The sequence below is a fragment of the Doryrhamphus excisus genome, linkage group LG14 (assembly GCF_037039965.1).
Source record: "Doryrhamphus excisus strain RoL-2023G ecotype Guam linkage group LG14, RoL_Dexc_Guam_v1.1, whole genome shotgun sequence".
NCBI lineage: Eukaryota > Metazoa > Chordata > Actinopteri > Syngnathiformes > Syngnathidae > Doryrhamphus > Doryrhamphus excisus.
Window position 1 is genome coordinate 15,619,824 of NC_136370.1, and position 26,389 is coordinate 15,646,212.

Here is a 26,389-nt window from a genome sequence, read left to right on the forward strand (position 1 = left end):
AAATATAACTTTCCCACTTTTGGACAGATTTAGTAGAGATACTCAATTGTTTTAGGCCACCATTAAATGTACACAAGTACACACAATCTACACTGCAAAACCGCTGCTCAAGCTCTGCAACCATTCTGTCCAGTGGACAGTGATCAAGTATATAATAATCATTATTATGTTATTAATTAGCCTATTATTATTACTACTATCATCATTATTCTTCTTCTGATTATTATTACTACTACTAGTAGTAGTACTAGTAGCTAGTATTGCCTGCTTATTGGCTTGCTTATTAGCCTGCTTTTGCCCTATTATATGAAATTTGTCAGATATTTTTTGCAAAAATCAAATTAAAAATTAAAAATTAAAAATTAAAAATTAAAAATTAAAAATTAAAAATTAAAAATTAAAAATTAAAAATTAAAAATTAAAAATTAAAAATTAAAAATTAAAAATTAAAGATGCCAGCTGCCAAGGGCCCGGCGGCTGGCATGCTGTTAAATTAAAAAAATACAAAATAAAAAATATATTAAAAAAATAAAATATAAAAAATTAAAACATTTAGGGGTGCTGAAGCCTCCCTAAAATAGGCCTAATGACGCCACTGTAGTAGGATTATGCTATAGGAAGGAATTTTATGAACGATGGGCCAAAGAAAGAATCCATTGACGTATTAGCAGACATCCTGATAATGATCAAATCATTAACTTAATTTTTCGATGAATAATGCATGACGAGTGATGACAAAATGTAGCTAAATGTGGTGTTGGTCAATATACCTTAACACAGTGGCTTGGGAACAGTCACAATGGCATTTTCCTTGCGTGTAGTTCAGTCTGCACGCGTTCCAAGTTACACACGCACAACTTTAACTTTCTTTTTGTACAAATACGGTGCTTGAATGACGACAGTTTATTTAAATGGCTGTTAGGATGTTACACACATTGCGCCAATCTCTCATTGGCAAAGATAGGAAAAAGGACAACACGAGGTCTCAGGTGGCACAGTAGCACACCTCAAGCCATATTATCCAGGCCGCCAGCCCACCCTTGCTTCACAGTGGCCTTTCCCAGCCTGGTCAGCCGTTTCCATTTATCTGCAGGGATAACTATAAAAATCTGTCACGAGGCAGGGTGGGTTTTTTCTCTCAGCTCAGCTGGCAGATTGAGAGCCCCCTGTAATGCACAAGTCTGTTTTTATTATTCTTGCTGGGGGAACACTATTTCATCAAGTGCATGATTCCACAGAGGAGAGGAGATAGCCCGGACCGGGCTATATTTCTTCCAATCAAACGTACCAAGGGGAAAAAATGAGCGGGTGCCATCAAATCCCAGAATAATGCTGCCAGATTTTATGTAAAAAGAAGGACTGATGGACAAATACAGGAAGGCAAGACAAGTTTAATGACGTGTGTTGAGGAGCTGAGATTGGAAAACTGACAGAGAAAAGCAGCCTCTTTGCCGGAATATAAATTGTTGTGCGCTGTAAAAAGGCTTTTATCTGGAGTGAATATGGGACGTAATACACAGGTCAGGGTTAAGTCATTTTCTCCGGCAAGTTAAGCGAATAATGAAGGCGAGCCCGCATGGAGAGGAGCACTGCTACTGCCAGTTTGTCTTCATTTATTATGCCAAATCTCATGATTTTGGCGTTGGCGCGGCGAGTGCTCTGGCGCGCACCGGTGGACGACATATCGCTTAATTTACACAAGGTAATGAAAGCAGGGAGCGGGAGGACAAAACAATTTACCTGCTGACATGGGAAGAAGTGATTTGCGAACATGGGGGGTGAGCATAGGAGCAGGCGATGGGCCAGAGTGGGTGGGGGCTGAGAAGAGGGAGAGAGGGGGGGGAGAAAAAGGGTGGATGAGGGGAATGATGAAACAGACAGAGGGGACTCAAGTCTCTGCAGGTGATGATGAGGCGACGAGGTTTCAGTGAGGCGACGTAACCCCCCCCCCCCCACCAAAAAACACACAATCAGGGGGCGAGACTGACCTCAAATCTGAAGAGCGTGCGCTGACAAGGCCCTCGTCTTCAATTCTAATCACTTATCACAAAGCCACTTGTGTTGCAGAAGCCGACGGTCTGACTCCACAGCAGCAACAGGTATTGGAACACAAAAGACCAAATCACTGACACCGGCCTCCTGTCTATTGCTGCCTGACCCTAACAGACATCACTGCACCATTACGGAAGCCATGCATGTTTATTCTACTTGAATTTGTATCCAAACACGCCGCAATCAGAGATGACCAATCACACTAATATGGATGGCTGTTGTTCTAAAAACGTCCAATTGGCCATTCAACTGAAGGGGGAGTGTGTCCATGCTGACAAATATGTGCGGCACTGTAATTTTCCAATCACTGGCCCTCGCCGAGCAGTGAGATCAGACGAGCTGAGGCATTTTCTCTTGCAAGAGGCCAAACTCCATTCGTCTGCTTGCAGAAACAGAAAACACCAGGAAGCAGTCTTTCTGGAGAAATGCCAAAAAGCAGATCTCTTGGAGTAGGTTTTGGTGTGGTGAGGGCAGAGATAACCAGCCGCCCCCCTCCCTCCTCCCCCGTCTCTACACTGACTCGTTGCCCGCTGAGGGTGCTTGGCTGTGGCCGTGATGAAGGGGGACACGTCTCAGCTCCAGATCCATGCTGTCATAGGGTTCTCGGCAGGACGAGACAGGGACAGGAAGTGTCACTCTCAGCAGGCTTGCTGTGCAAGCCTAGACTCTGCTGAATCCTCCAGCTGGAGTCTTCACAACAAATCAAACCCAGTCACACCAGCCCCTCCCCAAAACAGGCCCCCGCCACTGTCTGGAAGAATGTGTTAGCGCACACGTGCAAGCTCTTTACTGTACTCTTTCTCAATATCCGCCACCGTGCGCTTTTCTAATGTCTGCTAATGCGATGGCGCGGCCTACGCTCTCCTGGCCGCACGACTCTCTCTCTCCACACGCTGATTTCCCCTCGCAATGAGAGGTGACAGTGAACAGTGGAACTCGTCAGTGTGAATAACACACAGTCACGCTTGGTGAGACCCTCTGGTGGAGCACGACGCACAAACGGCGGCTCGAGGGCCCCGGCGGCTGGCATGCTGTCAGCCTCGCTGCGCGCCCTTCTATTATAGCTTAACCGGGGACAGATTGAGCAATCTGATGGGTTACGTTTGACATGTTTGGAGGGGCTGTGCAATGACTTTCCATAGTTCCACGGCGTAAGGAGACCGAAGTGCAGCTCTATAAAAGAATTCAATCATTATAAAGCACTATGTCTGATATATCTTTACAAATGCAGCTGTGCGGTCAGGTTCTTCGGTGATATTCTCTCAAGTCGAGCCGTGTCCTTCAGTGGCTCCTAATAAGAGCAGTCCATAACACAAGCAGTGGTCAGGCTTAATTTACCCACTTTCTCTGTCCACTGCCCCATCAGCATATAGTATCATATAACTGCTAATGGGCTAATGGAGGACGGAGGGGTGGGGGGGGGGGAGCAAAGACGACAGCGATAGATAGGGAAATGGAGCTAAGGTTCATCCAAACATTTAATAACTTATCCAATCTGGAGTGTTCGCCTCTTACTGGGCTAATTATACCATTTAACTGGCCTGGACGAGGGGGCCAGTGTGGACACTTCGTCTTACAATGTCATCACATAATTATGACTTATGCCAGTGTCGCCTAGCAAGCTGGATGAAGTCAGCTTGCCATAAATTTTAATGATCACCTAGACAATACTGGGTGGGGGGGGGGTTCTACTGTGTTAACGGGAAAAATGTGAATGGCACAAAAAATAAAGAATAGAGAGTGGTGCCCAGTTTGGAAAAAGGTGACTTTAAGCTGATGCTTCACTGTGCTACGTTCAGGTTCACCAAGAGGTATCATATGATCATATGATACAGGTTTTTTTTTTTTTTAACACATCTCATTGAGAAAGTCATTTTTTTATTGCTTTGAGCAGGAGAACTTCTGATAACTTTCAAGTAGGAAAAAAAAAAGAAAGGGTCATAATGGTGAGAAAATAGATGGGGCAGAGTGAAAGGGACCGAGCGTCTGTAAAATGGCTAATTAGCTGTCTCTGATTGATCATTCAGGGATCACTCATTGGGAGCTCTGAGTCTCCTGGGCTTGAAGAGGTTTCTGGTGTGGCATAATTTTACATTTGTGGTGTAATTAAGAGATGTTCTATGACCTTTTGAGTTTGGAATTGGAGAATATTTAACTCTAGTTGGACTCTGCAGTTGGGATTGAAAACAAAACAAACACTTTTTGAAGGAAACTAATAGGCCTGCAGTATTGATTGACAACCTGACGACTAGTATTTGTCTATGAAATTGTATTCATTGCTTCCCAACAGTCTATTATCTTAATTTAGTAGTGACTTGACTGTCATGCTTCCAGTACATGTATGTGTTTTATATGTTGTATATATATATATATGTATGTATATATGACATGTTAATGTAATGTTTCCGGAGCCTTCAGAATCAGAACTGCGGGCCCATGTCACCTATACACTGTTAGCCCTCATGAGTCTGCTTTCATTTAAATCCAATTTCAAATTCGGGCCAGCTAGCAGGATCACATGCATGTCAAAATGATTCTTTCCTACTCCCAAACACTCAAAGTAACCAATGCACTTGAATACATCGTCACATGAGTGCTTATGAGTAAGCGGTGTGATGTGTTTTATTCCATGTTGTATTTTTGTTATGTTATGAGAAAAATATTGATTCTGCAGTGCTTCATGTAGTCTTTGAACTGATGTATTGGGAGATAACTGGGTTGTTGCTTCAGTAATAATGGTATTCATCTCATTGATGGTTTATATTATCGTGATGTAATAGTGGCGGTATTAAGAGGTGGGTTGGGGGCTTAATTCCCCACTGAAGGTCCAGGTAGGAAAAGCACAAAGAGAAGATGAAGAGTCTGTGTAGTTTCAGAAGGACCAAGCAATTGAATGACTTGTTAGCTGATAGATAATGCATGACACCAAAATGTTTTTGTTTCCACGCGGATATGACTTTAAGAGGAAGGCGGCAGGGGAGTAAATATCTCTTTTTTACCCTCTCTTCTGAAACCTGATTCTCTACAACTAAGTGGATTGAGAGGCGACTTACAGGTCAAGAGGTCTGTCTCCTCTGGAATCCCAACTGGCCGTGGGGGTGTGGTCGTGGTGGTGGGGGGGGTGGGCAGCATCCACATCATATTCCGCCCGTTCAGCCTGTGTTGTTCTGGCGAAGATCAAACATGGAAACAGAATCCCACAGCATCAGTCCATTCCTTCGGCAGCATTAGATGAGATTGAAAGTTGCCCGCACTCTTTCCTGTCAAATGAGCTGTCAGTCAAGTGTCAAGAGCCAGCCCCTTGTTCATCTGCTCTAATACATCACACTGCCTTTTATATGGATCAGTGTGAGTCGCTACACAAATGCCAGCACCCCCCCCCCACCACCACTACTGGGATGCGTGGTGATTGATAACATTTCACCAGCTAGTCACGCCCGTGCCCATTTGTACACTCGGTTGCAGCGGGTCCCCGATTGCTGACATCCATAGTGGCCATCATTGCCTCCACAGAACAATGACATCAGCCTCGGAAAACAACAATTGGCTCGGACGTGTGCCAGCGGTGTGCGGCTTCCTCCCATTCATAAAGTGCAGCGTGACAGCAATTGACACCTCACTCGTCCGAGGGGGCGACAGTAGTAGTTTCGACAATAAAAGCAATTGGGGAAAAGAGCTCAGGTGCCACTTGGTATTAAAGATGTCAGCTATTAAATCACGTAGCCTGCTGCTGATAAATGTTTATTGCTCATTAGCATGTCAGCGAACCTTTAATGCCCTCGAAACAACCGCTGACTGCTGGTGCGGGATCACCGAGTAGGGAATCCTAAGGCTGTTTTGTGTAAAGTCATATGGGCATATTGGTCCAGTTAACGGCCACTTGGCACATAGACAGCTATCCATTGCCGTGTCAGCTTCACTAATCCAATTGAGGCAACCTGCTTGGCATGAGAGGGGCTCATCTGTCTTTACCCATTATTAATGGGTCTCATGGGGACCGGGGGGCCTTACAGTGGAGATACATATTTTTACAGTGTGAAGAAAATACTTTGCTACTTGTCATTTTCTAAACTCATCATGTCGGTTGGGAATTCAGCCATCTTGATCATACCCTTTTTAATCTGAGCGCCCACAATAAAAACCTTGGGAGAGCTTAGCATAATGTTCTAATCTTGGGGTCTACTTTTCTATGCAATCATCAATAGAGTCCAACCGAACAATTAATTCATGCAATTTACTTCAGCATTCAAGTTCCTCTGCAGTGTAACCTTGTCCTAACATTGATTTCAGAACATTTTAATGTCTTTTTTTTTTCTCACCTGGCAAAATAATCCCAGGAATGTCTCAGGTAGGTTGGCCCGAGGGCAGGTTCTGTAGCCACAGTCTAAGGAATGAGAGCATAAAATTCCCACACATTAGGAGATGGATAATTGGATTTCCTGTGTCCTGTACGGTGGGTGGTGTGCTTCTGCAGCTGTGACATTATCAAGGTAACGTAACCTGAAGGCTGTGGTGCAGCAGCACAGGCCCCGCAAGGCCTGTCCTCCGGTTCCACATCGCTGCCTGCTTGGCTATTCATCCTGTGGACCCTGCAAATGAAATTACGGGAGGAAGAGCAAAGGACATTCTTTGGGAATTAATCCCATTTATGCCTAAACCCACTCCAGATTTTTTTTATAGTGAGCCCCTCTTAAGATGTACGCCGCATTCACAATTAGACCAGGCCTTAAGGGGATTGGAGGAAGTACTGTGTGCGTTGGTTTGTTTGGCGACGCATTTGTGGACACAGACAGGAAACAGAATCAATGTTATTGTCAAATATCAAATGTCATTGAGAAACTTCTGCACCTGATCTCAAGATCAATGTCATTTGACTAAAGTGTATAAAAAGCTTTGCTGATATGAATTGTACAGTAAAAAAAAGTATATGAATTAGGATTTGTAATAAATAATTGACATTGATCTAAAATCCTTAATATACAAGCTATTAAACATCCATGCACTAACTTTATATTCGCAGTAGTACTGTGCAGTACAGTGTTGTGTTTAATAGGAGAGCCAATTATTAAGGTTTTACTGTAAGATTTTATATCTGCCACAATATTGACAAATAAATTAGAAGCATTTTAATAACCGCAATAACCGCTATGATTAACTACGTATCAGTGTTTTCACTTCAACTACAACAACACGTGTGCTATTTCTACTAGTATTTATTATTTTAATATTAAACAGGTTTTTAGTTTAATTAGTATTATATTTTGTTGGTGAAAAATGTATTTATTTACATCACTGTCAAACCTATCGACCAAGTATTAATTTTATGTTCAATATTTAAACTGTAAAAGTGAGATGTACTTCAATGTATCTATGTACGCTTATTGGAAATAAACTAAATCATTATCTTTACCCTAAAAGCTATTAGATGATCCTACAAAATAGTAAGTTAGCTCATATGATAGCATAAAAACATACTTAAAAATGGTCAAAACTATGAACTACAGGAGTGCCAACTGATAGTGTTTTTGCATTTTTTTTTACATTTTTGTTTTAAATTTTCCAATTTCATCGAAATATTTCATATATTTGAAGAACATTTAACACAATGTAGCTCACCTCAGGTGCACAAAACAACACAACGGCCACCAATTAGCACACCGATTGCACTCGCGATGCATTGCAGACAAACACTGCCCCCTTGTGGCAATGTTCATAAGGTAGTATGACCACTAAAAAGCTAATTTCAACAGACCACTGGCGCTCTCTTTTTAAACTTAAAGTCACCCTAGTGACTCTTTGAGTTCACTTATGAAGTTTAATACATATCGGATCCTCTGGTGTGATGCTGTTTGTATGGTCTTCGACATGTTTTAGTGCTGAGATGTCATGAATTTGTCTGTAAACCAGGACTACTACACATACAATGCTCTCTGCATACTGCAATCAGAGTACAAAGCTCTAAAGTTAAACAGACATAACCTGACATTTAGAGTAAAAGTATATGTTTACTCTTTGTTACTTTCTATAAAAAGTATATAAGCACAGTTTGCAAGTCTTCATCATGCATTGCTTGTCAAAAACAATATTATGATAGTTGTCTGGTACAGTTCTCTATCAAGTAGTTTGTCCCTTCATTCGTCATATATATTTACTATACACTTATGTATATATATACTATATTGTAAAATGGCTTAAAAAGGATACTGTGTCATAATTAAAGACAAAAATGTGTGTTATTAGTAATTAGTGTAAACATTTCTGCAATTTATCTTTCATTTTTGCTCTATTTCGCCCCATTTTTGTTGTTTTTTGCACAAAAAAACACAAATAATAACACAAAAATGTGTGTTATTAGCAATTAGTGTAGACATTTCTGCAATTTCTCTTTCATTTTTGCTCTATTTCGCCCCATTTTTTCTGTTTTTTACACAAAAAAACACAAAAAATAACACAAAAATGTGTGTTATTAGCAATTAGTGTAAACACTTCTGCAATTTCTCTTTCATTTTTGCTCTATTTCGCCCCATTTTTTTCTGTTTTTTGCATGTTTAATTAAATTTCTATAGTGTGCCGCAGGCCACACTTTGTACACTCTTGTTTTATTTAGTACACTGCTATACAAATAATCATTTACGGATGATTGTGATGTGTTGATTAAAATAATTGAGTAGATTTGATAAATTGGTCCGTGTTTGGCCATATGTACACACAAATTATATATGGCACTGTCACAAACCTACACAGCTGGGACATATGACCCCATAACACACACACACACACACACACACACTCTTCCAGTATTGAAGGGCTGGGATGATTAGAGCTACTTCACTGTCCTAATCAAGACCAAAGCAGGCCTCAGTTAAGGATGAGGATGTGAATACACACACACACAAACACACACACTCGGCCTCGTCACACAGTCGCACAGCTCAGGCAGGTCCCCGCCATTATCCCGTCCTCTACCCTAAACACGCAGTTTTAATTTCAAAGCTCTGATTAGCTGATGATTGCATGACAGCCGCCGACGAGGTTCCCTTTTCGCCCGGCTCCCAGACTGCAACTCAATCATGCCCAATTAGCGGGTCCCCAAACACTCTCTCTTATTAGAGGACTCATAATCGACTCATTGTGTCCTGATTTGGCAAATAAATCACTCTGGAGGCTGCCGACTCCCCCTCGCCACCCCTCCGTCTTCTCTCTCTCTCCCAACCCTCACTCGTCTGTCTTTCCCTGCCCTCTCCCTCGTCTTTTTCCTTGTCCAGGGGTTCAGTGACAACGTTTTCAGGCGTGCTATTCATTGGAGCTGACAGTCTGAGCAACGTCGGACTCCCTTTTTTTTCTCTCTTCTCTCCAAAGAATGAAGAATAATTTAGCGGCTAAGTCAAGGCAGGCAGGCGGCATGTGGGTGTCCTTGTCCTACAAGGTTAAGAATGGATTCCATCGGAGCAAGAAAGGAGAGAATTAAAATAAATGATGGCCAGATATTTATTGTGAGTTTGTAGATGAGGCCAAGTCATTGTTGGGGGACTGGCAGGGCCCGGGCTCTCCTAATGGCTAATTCAATGTCACCCATATCTTCAATCATGATATGTTTACTTATACCCTATTTAAATGCATGCATTGCGTTCTTCAAATTAAATCAGGAAGAATATACAGTTAAGGTCAAAGTTATTCGCCCCTTTCACTAAATACTGCAATGTTTGTAACGTTTTACGGTAAAGCGTTCTTAAATGTCCCCATTTTGGTAAATATTTTTGATTATAACATTCATATTCAAGATTGGTTTGGTCCAAATGCCCTCATAAATTTTGTGTTTGTGTCAATTAGCAATTCATTAATCTTATTTATGTGATTCTAAGAAAAAGGCTTAGTATCACTGGAAAGTGATGGAAAGTGGAAACCGCAGACTGAAGATAGTCAACTCAAGGAAGAAGGATGTATTCCCATTGCGAATTCTGTCAAAACTAAACCTGGGAATGGTTTCCCAGCTTTCCAGAACTTTGTAGAGAAAAATAGCAAGAGAAGGTGATTATCACTAAACTGGCTTCCACTGGACTTGATGGGCTGTTGATCATGATGGAATTCATGACAATTGTCCAAAAAAAAAAAAAAACTCGATTGAAGTTTGTCCCAGAGAATCTGAAGTAAGGGGATGATCTTTGGTAGTCGTGTCTTTTGGTGTGATGAAACCAAACCGGAGGGCATATGGAGGTTGCATTTGTTTGGTAAAACAAGGGTGAGGCCTAAAAAAAAAAATACTGTTTCTGCAGTGAAACATGGTGATGGGAACGTAATACCATGGGGTTGTTTTGCTGATTCAAATGAAAAAAAAAAGTCTTCCAATAAAACAATGACACCAAAGTTGGTTGAGAAATTTTTGAAGGACACCAAAAATCAAGGCTGTTAGAGTCCAGATCCCAGTCCTATCATGGATTATATGGAGAGAGCTCAAGGTTATAGGGTCTGTGGTGGGAGGGCAAGACATTTGGACACTCGGCAGACGTGCCAACTTAGTTACAAACTACAATCCACTCACTCAGGACCCTACTGAGGACAAATGGTATAGAAAATGAACATAATTCATATTGTCATATTGCATGTTCTATAATTGGATGGTGTGTTAAAGACTAGTTTTATGTATAATGACTCTTTTCGATTTTGTTTGTGTATGCGTGGAGTGTGGTCATTCGTGTCTGCTTACAGTTTAAAGAGCCTGGCCAGCTGGTCTGTGACGTCTGACGTGCCACTCGGTGGTCTACCGCTGTGAGACCCCCATGGCAGAGTGGTCGAGACCCACTAACTTTCCTTCCCAGGCAGGCTGTAGAGACCATGGTGGGCCGCTCAGCAGATGGAGCCTCCAGTGATTCTCCTTTCCTGCAAAATAAAAAAAAAAAAAAGAGTGAGAGATAGGAATTAAGTGCCAGAGATGGGACCGGCCTCCACGCATCGCAGATGCCAGGAGAAGGCTGAGACTTTGGAGAGCTCCCCCCCCTGCTGCGAGGGTGCAGTTGGAACAGGTGCAGTCTCATCTCCCCTTGTACCCTTTGTCAGCACCTCAGTGGTGGAGCCCGTGCTCTCTTCCTGTCCTCGCTTCTTCTCATTCACACACTTGAGAGGTGTTGTGGGACTACGTCCAGCCCCTCCTGAAAGCCAGACGTGAACCCGTCCATACATCCTTGTTTCCACATGCCAAAAAACACCCACCTATAGAGAAAAGTGTTCAAGCAAAAGTGAGAGCTGATGACCATTAAAGGTCAAATAGTGGCATTGCGTTGACCTCCACATCATCTCCAAGACACAAGGTCCATGTTGTATAGCAGCCAGCACCCTGCGTGATGGAAAGAGTTTACGACAGGCGGGCAGGAAGCAAGGCCCGACAGGCCACCTTGACATCTCCGTGCTCGCGGGACCTTGGTGGGCCCTGTCCCGTTGACCTTAGAGCCCCTCCCAGCCCCCTGGGCCAATTCTACCAGCTCTGAGTTATTATCATAATTTCCCAGAGAGTCATTGCACGGCTTCCACAAGCAGAGAGAGGCATCTGTGTTTTACAGAATGTTTGCTGCTTTATTGCCTTGATGTCACTCCTAGGCCAGCACAAAGGGGCCCTCAATGATAAGAAAACCAGCCATGTGAAAAATGAAGGACCAGCCGTTCAGGACTGAGAGGTGAAAAGGGAAAATAATAAAATACAAGACAAATGTGGAGCTCCACTGTATTTCATGTTCAAACCTTTGTCTGCCTGCTTTTAAAACCATAAGAGGAAGATTATAATAAATTCAGCTGATCACATGATAACAAAAGGAAACGTGGGGCTTATTTCCTGTCTTGAGGTCATTTTTCTTTCGTACATTACAGGGTCATTCAAAGCTTAGTCTGAAACTTAGATCAACATGCATGTACAGTACCTGACACTTAAAGGTCCCTGAAACTACTGATTAGTACCTAAAAAAATTCATTCATTCATTCATTTTCTACAGCTTTTTCCTCACGAGGGTCGCGGGGGGTGCTGGAGCCTATCCCAGCTGTCTTCGGGCGAGAGGCGGGGTACACCCTGGACTGGTCGCCAGCCAATCACAGGGCACATATAGACAAACAACCATTCACACTCACATTCATACCTATGGACAATTTGGAGTCGCCAATTAACCTAACATGTTTTTGGAATGTGGGAGGAAACCGGAGTACCCGGAGAAAACATGCAAACTCCACACAGAGATGGCTGAGGGTAGCCTAATAAAATTGCATCATAAAACAATTTGTGTGTTAGAAACCCCTACACAGTACACTGAATATAATAATAATAATAATAATAATAATAATAATAATACATTTTATTTGTATAGCGCTTTTCAAAATAGTAGTAAACAGAATAAGTAAACAGAATAGAAGACACACCAAAATACAACATTCATTGGTTAATACACAGAATATCTCTATAAACATGCACTTGCATGAATTCCTACTCAGAGGTCAGATCCTCCATTGTATTTATGTGCAAAAAGATGGCATCCTAAAGCATGCATTCTTAGCTTTTTTAACCTGCTAATCATGCCTTCATGACAGACTGCTGCTTTGGCTGCTCCCAACCGCCTGAGTGATGTAGCTGGCCGGGTCACTGACAGGGAACCTGTGACCAGCACGTGGCCCCTGATGGAATGGAAGTGATGCTAATATTGCCAAAGCTTTAGCATGTCTGTCCTCACCCCTCACTCTGGAACTGAGGGGGCCCCTCGGCTATCGCTACATCTTCCCATTTTCTTTAATTACAGAACAGTGTATTGCATTTGGCTCATATAGAAGGCAGATATTGAGAGAAGATAGGATATATAAACATCTGTCAACACCACAGCATATTAAGGAGAAAACCAAGCATTATCGCTATTCTATCCTTCCAAATTAACGCTTAATATCAAAATACACGAGCAAGAAGCAAGCATGCCTATATTTTGTTGCCTTGGAGCCACAAGATATACTGTATTTGGATAACCTTATTTCAGCTAGATCAGGAGTCAGGTGAACAAGAGAAAGACATTTATATTGTGAGGAGAAAGAAGTTTGGTCATTTAAGGTGACCATATTTTGAATGCCAAAAAACAGGAGACTCAGCCTGGTAATGATCTCAAATGATATCAGGTAGTATATTCAGAGATGCCTTAAATTCAATACAGTTAAAGCATACCTTCTCTGTAGGGATGGAAAACGGTTATGGTGGTCACACTATTCAGTTTACCTTTAAACATAACGAGTCAGTTACAAAAGTTTTCCAGTCAAACCACGTGATGTGGATGAAACCAAGCATGATTTGGTTGAAGGGGGCGTGTACCGTGGGACCTCAGCTTTCAGGTTAATTAGAAGGTAAAAATTTGAACTTACAACAGTAATTGTTCAAAAATAAAACACATAAAATTATTAATATTATATCGTATGAATTACCATGCATAAAAAGGCGGACTTTTGAGTAGATATGAGTTGGTTTGAGTTGGTTTAGCCTTGTCTGTAGTTGGGTGACGTAGGAGATCATAGTGGATCAATGGTGGTGTTAATTTGTGTCATCTAAACACGAAAAAACAAAGTCAAAGAAAGGGGCTAAAGATAAAGCTATGGCGCTATAGCATCACTTTAAGTGCACCACATAATGGAATGTATATAATCATACAAGCTAATGTTACGTGGTAGCTAACTGCTGTTCATTTCTTTTAAATTGTGTAAATGTGCATTTCAGTAAAATGCAATTTAAGAGGAGCATGAGATTGGGCGTCATTTAAGCCAGAACCGCAACCGTGAGCTCTAATATTTAAGAAATAGTTCTCTTTAATGTGGATTGGCACCATAATTATTTAAAAACATGGCCAATACACCAGAAACCACCCAATACATAAACTCTCTGCAGATGATTATAGTAGGAGAGTGAGAGATGCTTCTGTGAGAAAGTTCCCACTTTTATATCTGATTTGAAACAGTCCCTTTGGATACTTTGAAAGAAATATTGGGCTACAGGTGCAGACACTGGGACAATGGGGGTGTTTCCAACAGTAACGGTTCCATTATTATAATGGAAATATGCCAGAAAAAAGAAACAAATGACACACTAAACCAATATGAGGCCCGTATCCTCACGTGCTGATCCACATGGCCTCAGCCTCACTTCACCTACCGGTGACACCGTTCATCTGAAAGCTCCCGCCATAACGGTGACGCTCTGTAACAGCCGTCTCCCTCACAAGAAATATTGTTGCTTTGATGTGATTGAATTCACTGCACCCAGACAAGAGGAGGTCATTCCGAGTCCTGCCGCAGCATCCAAATACACTGTAGATAATAAGCAACACGGGGAGAATAAAGGAGAGCATCAGGATGAGGCAGCAGAGAGGTCACTTTGACAACCTGGAAGAGAGCACATGCCAAACAGCATCTCTCTCTGCATCCCCCACCCCGTCCCCCTATCCTCTGTCTCTCTATAATCCCCTCTCTGATCCACCAGTCATTGGAGGCCAGCCGTAACCCGTGATCACCGTGCCCTAATCTGAGCCCTCGTCCCGTCCGCGGCCCACCTCCGACAGGAGCGTCCGGCTGCCAGCGTAGGAGTGGCAGGCTTAGTTCTCCAGAGAGACAGCTAGAGGTTGCCTCTACATGGATGGGCACTTCGCAGCTCGGCGGGGGCGGGAGGAAGGGGCAACATAGCAGCTGCTCAGGACATATGGGCAGAATTCATTAAGTCTGGCAAAATGAGCCAATTGTGGAGGTGGAAAGAGTGAGCGTTTGTATGTCTAATGGGAGAAAAAAAAAAAAAAAGTCATTGCATTTGAGCTTGAATATTCCACCATTTATAAATATTCAAAGCACAATTATCCTGTCTGATAGCTTCATCCACAGGAATACGCTTGATGAAGTAGATTCAAGGCCTAAGAAGTTCAAAAACTCTACTTGTATTTGTGACGGGCGGTGATTGAGCTTTGTCCTTGAGGTCTTTTGCTGTGCATCCTCAAATGTCATGAGAGCGCTCTGTGTCTCAGAAATAAACCTAATCACAATCTGTAAATGTTACAACTGTTTCTCTAATAGAGCTGCATGCACGCTGGAGCCCTGCATTGAAATTCACACACATGAACCAACCAAAGACTAAATTGAATGCTGATAGATACACACTGCCAGTGACATGCAGTATACAATGCATTTCATGAATTAGACAGGACATGTCACAGAAAATGTTGATGTCCTTGAACCTGGTCTCACTATCTTCTTTTTTTCCACTTTAAAGAGCAGTTTGAACAGGAGCCAACTTACCATCCATTTCTGTTCATCCAATAAAAAAGGTATAATGTATGCTAATCCACCCGGTGTCAACAGGAACAGTGTTCAATGCATTTGAGATAATAGTGAAGAAAGGGTTGCTCCTATCGAAGAGCTGCAAGATAAAGTCAATGGCACAGTCAATAACAATAAGGTTGTGGGCCTTAATGAGGAATGTTAATTTAAACACAATCAACTGGATTTCAGCTTAGCTGATTATCAACCTTGGACTTGTATCAGAGTGTTGATAATGCTGGTTGTAGGGAGGACATCTCAGAGTTCCCGCTGCGATGATGCAAGTTAAAAAACCTACAAAAAAGTGAAATCTACACAAAGTCAGGGTCACGTAAGGCATCAGTGAGCTTTATGTAGAAATAACAAAACAAATGTACAGAATATACTATATACAAGTTAGAAAATATACATTCTATATTATCACACTATAATTTAAGTTGATATTCCTGTTCCCACTGGAGCCATTCAAACCAGACATTTTACTCATGTTGCAGGTTATGAAGCTTGTTCTTCACTCTCTCCTTGATCCCATTCCATAAGCAGCTCTGAGGACACCTCTGTAAACAGATGATCCCAGTCCCAGAGCACATCTTCCTGCAGAGCAGCCAAAGAAGAATTGGGGGCAGGCAAAGGTGCACCAAGAAAAAGGAGACGGGGAGCAGAAGGAGCACAGAGAGGAGAATGGGGGGAAGCGGTGAGTGTTAATGTACACATCATAAATCATGATTACCTGGGAGGCAGAGTGGCAACCTCCCCTGATGCTCTGGACAACAGCTGGACTATTTGCTGGGAACTTAGAGGTGATAGTTAGTAAAAATTCACTCACCTCTTTCACTTCCTGTTCTGGTGCTAAAACCTTTGTGAGGAGCTTCAAGTCGATTTCTCCATCCTGAAAAAGAGAACCCCTTAAAGTATTTGCTGAACTAAATGGACCACCATAATAAGTCAAGATAATAATATAAAAGATACATAATAGTTGTAAACTCACTAGTGTCTGGAATGCAGAATAATATTTCAGATCGTTGTCCAGGTCTCTGTAGGTCATTACCCGGTTGACTTGAACACTAATTATTAAAGCACATAAAATGGGAAAAATAGACAAAAAATTATTTCAGTCTGAACATCCCATGAACTACAAAACAGGAGTGAGAAGTGGCTTTGGAGAAGTTGATGGGCTTGAGGACTTCGAGCAAAGACAATGGAAAGCAGGAGACGGGTGCCAAGTGGTAAACGCCTCAAATTGAAACCCAGCTGCTTATCTGCGGGTCGGAATTAAGTGAGGGGGCTCTCAAAGTGGCCGGGGCCTAGCAGCGCATGCCAGTCCTACTTATTGCACATTACACGCTACATTGCCCCTGCAATGAGTTCAATGTGGATATTATCTCGCACAGAGAGCAAGCCCCTGCCTAATAACCTCCACCGCTGTCATAGCCTCGCTACATATTCGACACATGTCGCCGTGCCTCTCACTGCCCTGTAAATCAAAGGGCCCACTTGGTAAGGCCTGGGTAACAGAGCTGCATAAATCACACCCAACAGAGGTCCATATCAGCCAGATCAAGTGACGCACTCTAGCGAAGGCAAAAATGAAGGAAAATGAAGCCACTCATATTAAGTCCTGTTTGTGGACAAAGCCAAACCTGGTTTATGGACCTACCTCGGGGGAGCTGCTACTTGCATGTTGAGATCTTCTTCCTGCACTTCATCCAAGTCTGGAATGACTGGAACGTCTAAAAACATAATAAGATGGCATTAGACTTGTGGTTGTGCTGGGCGCATCCCCCCCCTCGCTCTTCCGCCACATCCTCACAAGAGTTGTCCTGTCACAACAGCCATTCGGCCATGAATATTCAAAATAGAGGCGGCAGCACTTCCTGCTGTGAGTGGGGCGCTGGCCAGGGGCTCCCCAGGAAAGCACCCCCTACTACCTTAGCATTTGGGCCCTGTCAGCACTGCCCACCTCGAGGACCCGCAGTGGCCGGTGGGCCGACCTCCATGTCCACTCTGCCACTCCGACTGGGGCGGCGTCCAGCCATGTGCAAGAGTATTTGCTCGCAGGCCCATCTGTGTGGGGTCGGATGTCACTGCGTGGCCTGGCAGGAGCTGTGGCGCTGAGACCTGCCAGCCTGCTGCTCAAACAGTGGGAACCCACTTTAATTGGCAAAACGCAACAGGAGAGAAGATGGCTCCACTCCCCAGAAGGACGGGGCAAACTTTCAGAGCGTTGGGTTTGGACATTTGTTACAACAGGAAAATATGGGTGGAAATAATGAGGCGTGTAGGAAGACAGGAGGGAAATGAGCGCACCAAAGAGTAAAAAGGAAAATGTTGCAATGTCATTGTAAGCGCCCCAGTGGCACTGACTACATGTACTAACAAAAAATATTGGCAACAAAAGAGGAGGTAATATTATAGTATAGTACACGGTGCTCCACAAGGCAATACACAACGTTAACTGTTATGTATCTCTTGCTTTAGGAGGACTTCTGGAGATTGTGTCAACACTGAGCATTGGTGCTTCCATGAGTAGTGTTTTCTGGATGGGCCAGCAGACTGAACATGCTTATTAGCTCTCCACAGCCCAAAGCTGACTGAGCGAGACGAGCATGAAAGGAACAGCAGTGAAATGGTGAGCTGCACTGCATGCAAAAGTCTGTCAGTAATCTCCAGCAACAGTACTGCAGCCTGGGGGCAAAGTCAATAGAGGAGGAGATGGAAGTGTGCATCTGATGTGAGCAAGTATCCTGGCATCTATGTCACGGCTGCTTCAGAATTACCCCAAAAAGCAAAAATTGATCACTTGTCCAACACTGCATTTTAGTAGTCCATAAATCTGACTGAGAGCATGAGAAATAAAATGGTTTTGATTTTTTCGCCGCTGAAGAAAGTGTTAACTTTTTTTTTAATAAAGAGTGTCGTCTTCATAACTTGTTTCCCTTTTTTAAAATGAACCTAAATGAAAAATGCCAAGCTCGTTTATCCACTGACAAGATTCATCTGTGTTTCTGATATCCAAATAAATGCAGGCGCGGGTATTTCATATTCATGAGGCCCCAGTGACACTTTGTCCTCTCATTTACAAAGCACAGCGTTCAGCAGAATCCATCCCCCCTGGACCCCCAATCAAATTTAATGGTCTTAGTGCAATGACATCAAAAAGCCTCGCCATCCGGCTCCTTGCATATAGCATCCTTGGCGGTCTTTCTGTCCACACCCACGCTGACACCACTTCAGCCGGTAATGTGTTATGACGTATGTAAATGATTCTCCATATTTACTATGTCTTTAAATATAAAAAATACTTAAATATAATAAATTCTATCAAATCAATTAACTAAACAAATACAACATTTTGAATCAAGCTCCACATACGTACTGTAATGTCCACAGTGGAGGTCACGGAGGACAGCAGCCCAGCCGAGCTCCATAATGATGAGATGTTTCTCCTCACTATCATGCCTACCTATCACCTACTGTATACTGATTTCCTCGCCCGGTCCAGACATTCATCACATCAAGGTGGCTATTGTCTGGCAGCGCATGGCCCACACGTATCCTTATTACACGGCTGCGTCCAGCTTCTTTGCTGAAGCATGTAAATATCAAGAAGGGATCATTTGCGGTGAATGTAGACAAGCTCCCGGCAGGCACACGACAGTCAGCGACTTTGAACGGGACGTCTCGCCGCATCAGCTGGGCCTCTAATAAAGGATGTAGGGGTCCAGTCAAAAAATCAGCCAGCCATGGAATCCATTTTGAAAAGGAATATGGGATGATATTTAACCCATCAGTGCTTCGGTGTAAGACAGTGAGACATGAATCAGATGAGTGTTTGCAGTAGCGCTGCTATTTTAAGTGACCGTCAGGGAGTTGTGGGGGCAGCTGATGGGGCGATGCGAGCCAGGACCTGGGCCCCCCCTCTGTCTCCCAGCTAGTAGCCAGTGGACATATTGGATAAGCGTAGGGGACATACAGTATAATCAAGATCTTAGGGGCTATCTCACTACCCCTCAGCACTGTAATTTCCAATGCCCCTGCCTCTAGCCCGGTTTTAAGAGCTCTCCCTCCACAGAGAAATCAACTTTCTGCCAGTATTAAGCCCCAGAAAACTGAATCATGGACCAATTTTTATTGTGAACACTCGGTAGTGACAGGGAATGTGCACGTTGATTGACGACTATAAAGTCAACTTTCTGTATTTTGCACATCAAAGTTTTGAATTGAACTTTTGTCAGCACATAAATTCAACTTATTTATTTTATGAAGTAAGATAATAAGATGATTAATACGATGACCAATGATGTTTTCATACATATTGTACCACTCCAATTTTAACGTATTTCAATGCTATTTTGCACAAATAAATAACCCGATTATCCAGCGCTGGGCTTTGCAGTCATTCCCATCTCAGCCCAGACGTTGTTTGTTTTGCACGGAATTGGGCCCTCAGGTGACTTCGTCTAAGCAGAAATGTTCCTGCTAGATCTGTTTGTGAGTGTGTGATTAACTGTCGCCTGGGGGAGGGAGAGGCGTCTACTTAATTCCCTGAACACAGTTCTGAGGCAAATAGGCATCTAATTTTGTTTAATGAACATGTTCATGTTTATCAAAAGGTGAGTGGTTATTTATAAAGCATCAGTGGTCAGCGGCGGCGCTCTGCATTCACATAGCATCCAAGGAGAAATGTCGCCAGCTACAATCTTGACTGGTTGCTTATCTGCTCTATTGCACAGGATAAATGTGCTGGGGAGGCACCGGAGGGTTCCTCTCTGCTCGAAAGGAGAGACACAAAGTGGGGGACAGCAAGGGTGCTCTTACCTCCATCGTCATCTGACGCTTGGGGAGTTTGTGGTCGCAGGCGGCGACTGTAGAAACACAGAGTGAGGGAATATTAATTATTGAATACTTTAAAATGCAGCCCAATTTTGAGGTCATGTGACTGAGAGGGTGACTTGGCTGGTAGCGACTGTCATGACGACCCTGTGTTTTGTTACTTCCCCCTTGTGTGACGTATGACAGAAGTGTATTAGGACTGCAATCTGGGCCCCTCTCCTTCTAACACCATTATTAGGCTCCAGCTGCCATGATGAGTCAAAAATAGATGCCTGTGTGCATCCTCTACCTGCTCTCCACATGACCATGTCTATTCTAGTCACAGCTTCACTGTTACTCCAAGAATAACAGCAGAGCTTGGCTCCTGACGGCAATAAAAGTGATGACAACTCAGTCACGCCGTTTTTTTTCAATCATGTTAAGTGATTGTTCTTGGACGTCAAGGATTAGGTGCAACCAAGGACAATGTGAACGAGCAGCCCCAATGCCACTTTACTGCGATGCGAACATTTAAACTGAACTATGTTTATCCACGCACAGAAATGTAACTGTCATTGAATTCAATCAGCAGCTACAAAAGTACTTAGGAGTATGGATGATGATGTGGCTGAGTCAGCTTACTCTTCCAGGTCGTCGGCAGCAGCTCTTCTTGAAGATCTGTGCGCAGGCAGAAAGGACAACAAATTGTAAGGCACCATTCATGCGAGTAGAGTAATTCTCTACTTCCAAATAACAGTCTTCAACCCTATCTTATGATAGTAATTCTGCTCTCAGAGGAGTCGACTATAGTTGTGTCTTCTCTGTTCATGTGCTGAATCATGTTGCTATCTTTTAAGACTTCACTCATGTTAGACAGCTCGGCTTGAACAATGCATGAACTAAAACACTATGATTTAACACCACTCTATTTGAACACGTGCTCTTTGTTTCGGGTAGAAATTCATCAAGTCAGATATACATATAAGGGATCGCAATACATTCAATAATTTAGTCGGCGGCATCATTAAGCAAAAGAGACAAGTTAAATTTGGGTGTAGTATGTCTTCATTCGAAAACACACTTCTTAAGGCAGCAAAATATGATTTTGTTTGTTTTCCTGGTTACATAGTGCCCCCTGTTGGTGTAGAGCTTACCCTGCCAGTGTGGGAGTCATCCCAAAGTATTAGCCAAATAAGTGGCATGACTGTTATGTTCCAAGACTCACAAAGATGGAGAGCTTGTGTGTTTGCATACTTGATCCGAACTGATTTTCATGTCAGATGGAGTGCATAATATGTAGGCTATAACTGAATTAGTCATGTTTTATTGACCTGATATTCTGATTGCAGTGTCTTATGAACGCTTATTAAAAAGGTAACAGCGAGGAACCAGGTGTCAAACCAGGCGGGGCAGAGAGGAGCAGAGAGCGTCATGTACCCGCCTGCCCTTGGACTGTGTCCTGTCTAAGTGGGGACTGGGGGGTTTCGACACTTAAGACACATTACTGGCACCTTGATTAAGACTCATGTAAGGCAAAGCGATAGACATGGTAAAACTGTCGGGAAAAAAGTTGTTAGGGATAAAATATATTGTGACAACCTGGTTTCAAAGGTTCATCAATAAACTGACAGATCATTTAGTGTCAATTAGAAGTGATAGATCGACAAATCCCGGGATTTCTGCGCTGGGATTAGTGGGAGGAGGGCAGCGGTGATTGAGCATGAGGGGTGACATTGAAGGGAAAAGTCCTTGCCGGCTCCAGGGGGGGCCATTACTTACTTTGTTTCAGAGAGGATCAATGCACGTGCAAAACCCCTTTTACACCTCCTGTATTTCAATGGCTTTGAGGCTGGGAACCAAATCGGGTTACAAAAACGCAGAGCAACGACGCGCTGACCTTCTGGTGACAGGAGGAAAGAGTCTGTGGGTTGGCTGGTTGGCATGTAAACTAAATGCAGTACACCAAAAAAAAGGGAATAATCACCTCAAATTTAACACCTTAAATTAAGAAAACTGTGACACTTTCAGGGGAATACATGTCAGATTCCCCACCAGGTGTTCTAAATAGTTAATGCCTGTCTCAGTGTTGTGTTGTGCTCCCCATGTTAGAGTGCAGATCGCAGCAGCACACACAGGGTGATAAAGCAGCACACATGGCGCGATAAAGCATCAAGGGCCGCTGTGATGGAGAAACCGGCTGGCTAACAGTGCCCTCCTGTGGCTGATGTATTAACCATGTCAATTACTGGCTTGCTCATAGATGAAGACAAATGGAGAGCAGCCTGCTTACAAAGAATCCCTCTAACCATGTTGATTCACAGCCCAGGGCCCAAATATTCACTGACAAATAAACTCGTTCCACAGCATCACAGATCAGAGTCCATTATGGACTGGATGGAGAAGACGAGGAAGAGACGTACTTGCCGGAACCTGATCCGGAGCTTTCTTCTGCCCAGCCACCCTGCCGTCTGAGAGGCTTTGGAGGGGGGCCCTGGAGGAAGAAAATAACATTTTTTAACAAACATATTTCCATAATGGACCAAGAAAACCGTTTAATCATGTAAACCAAGGACAATATTTCTGTTTTGCATCAAATATTTCCTAAACGGCCTGTCCAAACTTAAGCTTTACAGTACTGCCAGTAGGGGGAGTTCTTATCTGCAGCATAGACCATCCAGACGTCTACCAGTGAAATAGAACAGACTTGGAAGCTTAATTGAAATGTGATAAGAACTTGGGCACTCAAATAGTTAAGCTGCATTAATTTACTTTCAAATACCCTCATGTGTCCGAGAGCACAACATATGGAGCACAGAGTGTGGGAACTGCCAGGGGCCCAATGTAAGTCTGACCTTAAAATAGATTAACTGGGAAAAAAATGACCTTCTCCCTATCGTTCTTTGATTCTGAAAATAGTAAACCAAGTATGCATCTTGATCCTGAGAGTGGGACCCTGAGAACTGCCCTTGAATGAATGCATTCCTTGGAGCGCACGCACAGGGGCACGAGACAAATGAATGTTGGAAAAAAGAAAAAAAAGGCCACAACATTTCTCATTACCAAATTGAGTCTGCAGAGGACAAAGTGCTTGTGAAGAATTTCTTTCATTTGTGATGAAAGAGGGAATAATTTTTCATGGCTGGTTCCTTTTGCCCATGCTATTTTACAAATGCAGACATCACTATTAGGCATAGGATGAGATAGGGTGCACACACACACACACACACACACACAAATGGATATGACCATCTACTGTGAGGGTTGAGTTTAATACAATTAGTAACCACCTTAAAGGTCCACAGCCACCACAAAAATGTCATTCCTTCCAAAGAATCCAGTTTTCATGTTTAATCAAATGATTAGGCACCTTTAATTGCCTGTTTCCCCCTACAAAAAAATGCTAATGACCTCATCCAAACAAATCAGTGCCTCCAATTGCTCATGACCAAATATGTCAGGGCTGTTAGGCAATTAGCTAAGCCCTTGTGGTTTCTAAATTGGGATTATGTGATGGTCTCCAGGGCAAAGAACTTGTAGTGTCCGAACCGTATGAGCCCATAGAGAAGCGGCGTCTTTGTTTAAAAGGATGACAGGAATGTGACCAATCAGTTGGGTATTTCAAGCAGAAGAGGCCAGGCTTGATAAACGATGAGTGTAAATAAACCCACGACACGCTGGAAAAATGTATTGCATTTGCAGAGCGGGTCAGAGGGGGCACGAGAATATTGGTGGCCACATTGAGGAAGTTGGCCTAATTTGGGAAGATTAGCCAAACGCATGAGCATTGCTGGGATGTTTTTGCTTCGCGGGTGTTGACTGCATTACAATTTGCCAATCCAAGCAATCCGAGTGACTGATTCCATAAATGTTAGCAATCTGCTATGACTTGCCTCATATTTTTACTTTGTCCTATATTTAGACACATACTGTATTTGAATCGGGGCTGCACGGTGGACGAGTGATTAGCGCACAGGCCTCACAGCTAGGAGACCTCGGCCATCTCTGTGTGGAGTTCTCCCCGTGCATGTGTGGGTTTTCTCCGAGTACTCCGGTTTCCTCCCACATTCCAAAAACATGCTAGGTTAATTGGCGACTCCAAATTGTCCATAGGTATGAATGTGAGTGTGAATGGTTGTTTGTCTATATGTTCCTTGTGATTGTCTGGTGACCAGAAGACAGCTGGGATAGGCTCCAGCACCCCCGCAACCCTTGTGAAGATAAGCGGTAGAAAATGAATGAATGTATTTGAATCAGATATATTCCGAGACACAGGCCTGATGTTAAATATGTAAGTTACTGACGTTTTTTTTGGTATTTTTGTGTTCTGCTTTTTTGTCGTCTTCTAATGTTAGTCTTCAGTGACAAAGTCCTGGCTCTGGACAATACCGAGCGTTTCGGAACACACAGGTCAAGAAATAACATGGCAACTCAAACATCTTAAGCATACAAAAATCCTTTTAAACTTTATACCATTTGTGTCAAGCTGCTGTTGTAATCATTTGCCATAAAGTGGATGTGACAAAACAAGAGCAGCAGTAAAGGATCTTGCACCTTGAATGACTTGTGATGGTATAAAGTTGATTGAGGAGCCATAACAGAAGCCGCACAAAGCCAACACTATGTTCATGCAACCTACCTCTTCATCATCCTTGATTAACGCGTACGTGTGAGACATAATACATTTTGTGGTCAAGTTATTGCCAAAAACGTACTGCATGACATGCAAACAATCACAACGTATAATGTGGTCATATACTTCTCCAGCTGAGGCAGATCCAGAGGACTTCCTGGAATTACGAGCGTCTCCTTGTGATGTCTGGTCTGCAGCAAGGCGAGCCCTTCGACCAGATTTTGCAACCTGGAAATGTGAAGACAGTAGATAGCACTCATTACTCAAACGGTGCATCACACACATTTGCCTGTCAGCCTCGCATTCAGGAGATGCGGGTTCGAATCTCTGTAGGAACATCTCTGTGGAATTGCATTTTCTCACTGTACTTGAGTGGATACTCCCACATACCAAAAACATGTATTTCAGCTATTAGGAGACTCTAAATTGTGTGTATGGTTGTTTGTTTATATGTGCCCTGCAGTTGATTGGTGACCAGTCCAGGATTTATCCCTCCTCTCGCCCTAAGTCAGCTGGGATAGGCTCCAGCTCATATGCAACCCTAATAAGTACAAACAAACGGTATAGAACATGGATTGATGGATGGATGGTCAGAACTGCAGTGGAGCAAAACTCACTTTACATCAGCTTCTGACGGACACATGTTACTCCTTAAGCAATATGGCTCATCGGCTACAGTAAAAGGCGTCAACAACATTGACAGGTAGCAGAAAGTATTTCGCACAAGCTAACATAGCCGAGTTGACTTAATGTTAGCGTTGACTTAAGTTAGCAAAGCTAACGAAGCTTTATTTTAGCTACGTGTTATAACGTAATTAATTCATTCCCTACTACCGTTTCTCGTACTTGACAGACAATACTGTGTTTATGCTGTTAAAGATGACACCAAACAAATAACTTTATCATTGACCTGTAGGTTAATGTCAAGGTTTTATCCTAACCTGGCCTCGGGGCTGTGTAGCTAGCAATAGCATTTCTAGCCGCGAAAATGTAATTTAAAGTTACGCACAAAACACTGGTAAATTCATATCAGTTATTTGTATTCCGCCTTCTCATTGCTAAACGCTGTGACCCACTCACATTTTTAACTGGTCCGGGTTCTCCCAGTTGAACGCCGTCGTCCATGTTCGTCGTGTTTACTGCGGCTAGCTAGGCCCATCATCAAGCGTCGCCAAGCTGGGCAACGGTCGCCATGGTAACGCTTGTTCTAAAGTTCTGGGACGCTGTGATTCAATACAGCACACGATTAAAAATTATATCGTATTGATTACTTTGACCCGAGTTAAGTGTGTCTTCCGTATTATTTAAATTTTAAAAGAAATACTGGGCTTTCTGCAACACAGCAGAAGTGCCCCGCCTTGCCAGTGTGGTAAGCACTATTGTCCACTAGATGTCAGTGTTGTGCATACATTGAGCGTCTAACTACTTGTGGAGCAGCTTCTCAAAATAACAGCTTTTGCTGGCATTACTTGGATTCGTCTACAACACCATGCATATGTACTGAACCGTATCTGGTGTGTAATGATACCAGTTATTCCAAATTGAAAATTAAAAAAAATCATCCTGTTAAATACCAAAGTCACCAGC

The 26,389-nt window shown here is 43.0% G+C and overlaps 2 protein-coding genes across 4 annotated transcripts in view; both read right to left on the reverse strand.

Moving 5' to 3' along the window:
- Nucleotides 1-6,780, reverse strand: part of LOC131140587 (G patch domain-containing protein 2-like) — a 32,835-nt gene extending 26,055 nt beyond the window's left edge. Inside the window, exons 1-3 of one of the 3 annotated variants that reach the window (XM_078796070.1) lie at nt 6,553-6,780; nt 6,372-6,436; nt 5,106-5,219 (exon numbers count right to left, since the gene is read on the reverse strand). In XM_078796070.1, the coding sequence (XP_078652196.1) occupies nt 5,106-5,219; nt 6,372-6,436; nt 6,553-6,609 (236 nt within the window). In that variant the 5' untranslated portion in view covers nt 6,610-6,780. The remainder of the gene's footprint in view (nt 1-5,105; nt 5,220-6,371; nt 6,437-6,552) is intronic. The other 2 variants (XM_078796071.1, XM_078796072.1) reach the window with 2 other exon arrangements.
- An 8,912-nt stretch (nt 6,781-15,692) lies between these two features.
- ift43 (intraflagellar transport 43 homolog (Chlamydomonas)) lies at nt 15,693-26,120 on the reverse strand. The gene is made up of 9 exons (XM_058091160.2): nt 25,883-26,120; nt 24,929-25,030; nt 22,593-22,663; nt 20,815-20,850; nt 20,179-20,225; nt 17,018-17,090; nt 16,349-16,424; nt 16,187-16,249; nt 15,693-15,954 (listed from the first exon to the last, which is right to left on the reverse strand). Exons 1-9 carry the CDS (start codon nt 25,925-25,927, stop codon nt 15,856-15,858), a joined length of 612 nt encoding a protein of 203 aa, XP_057947143.2. The 5' UTR covers nt 25,928-26,120; the 3' UTR covers nt 15,693-15,855.
- Between the last annotated feature and the right edge of the window lie 269 nt (nt 26,121-26,389).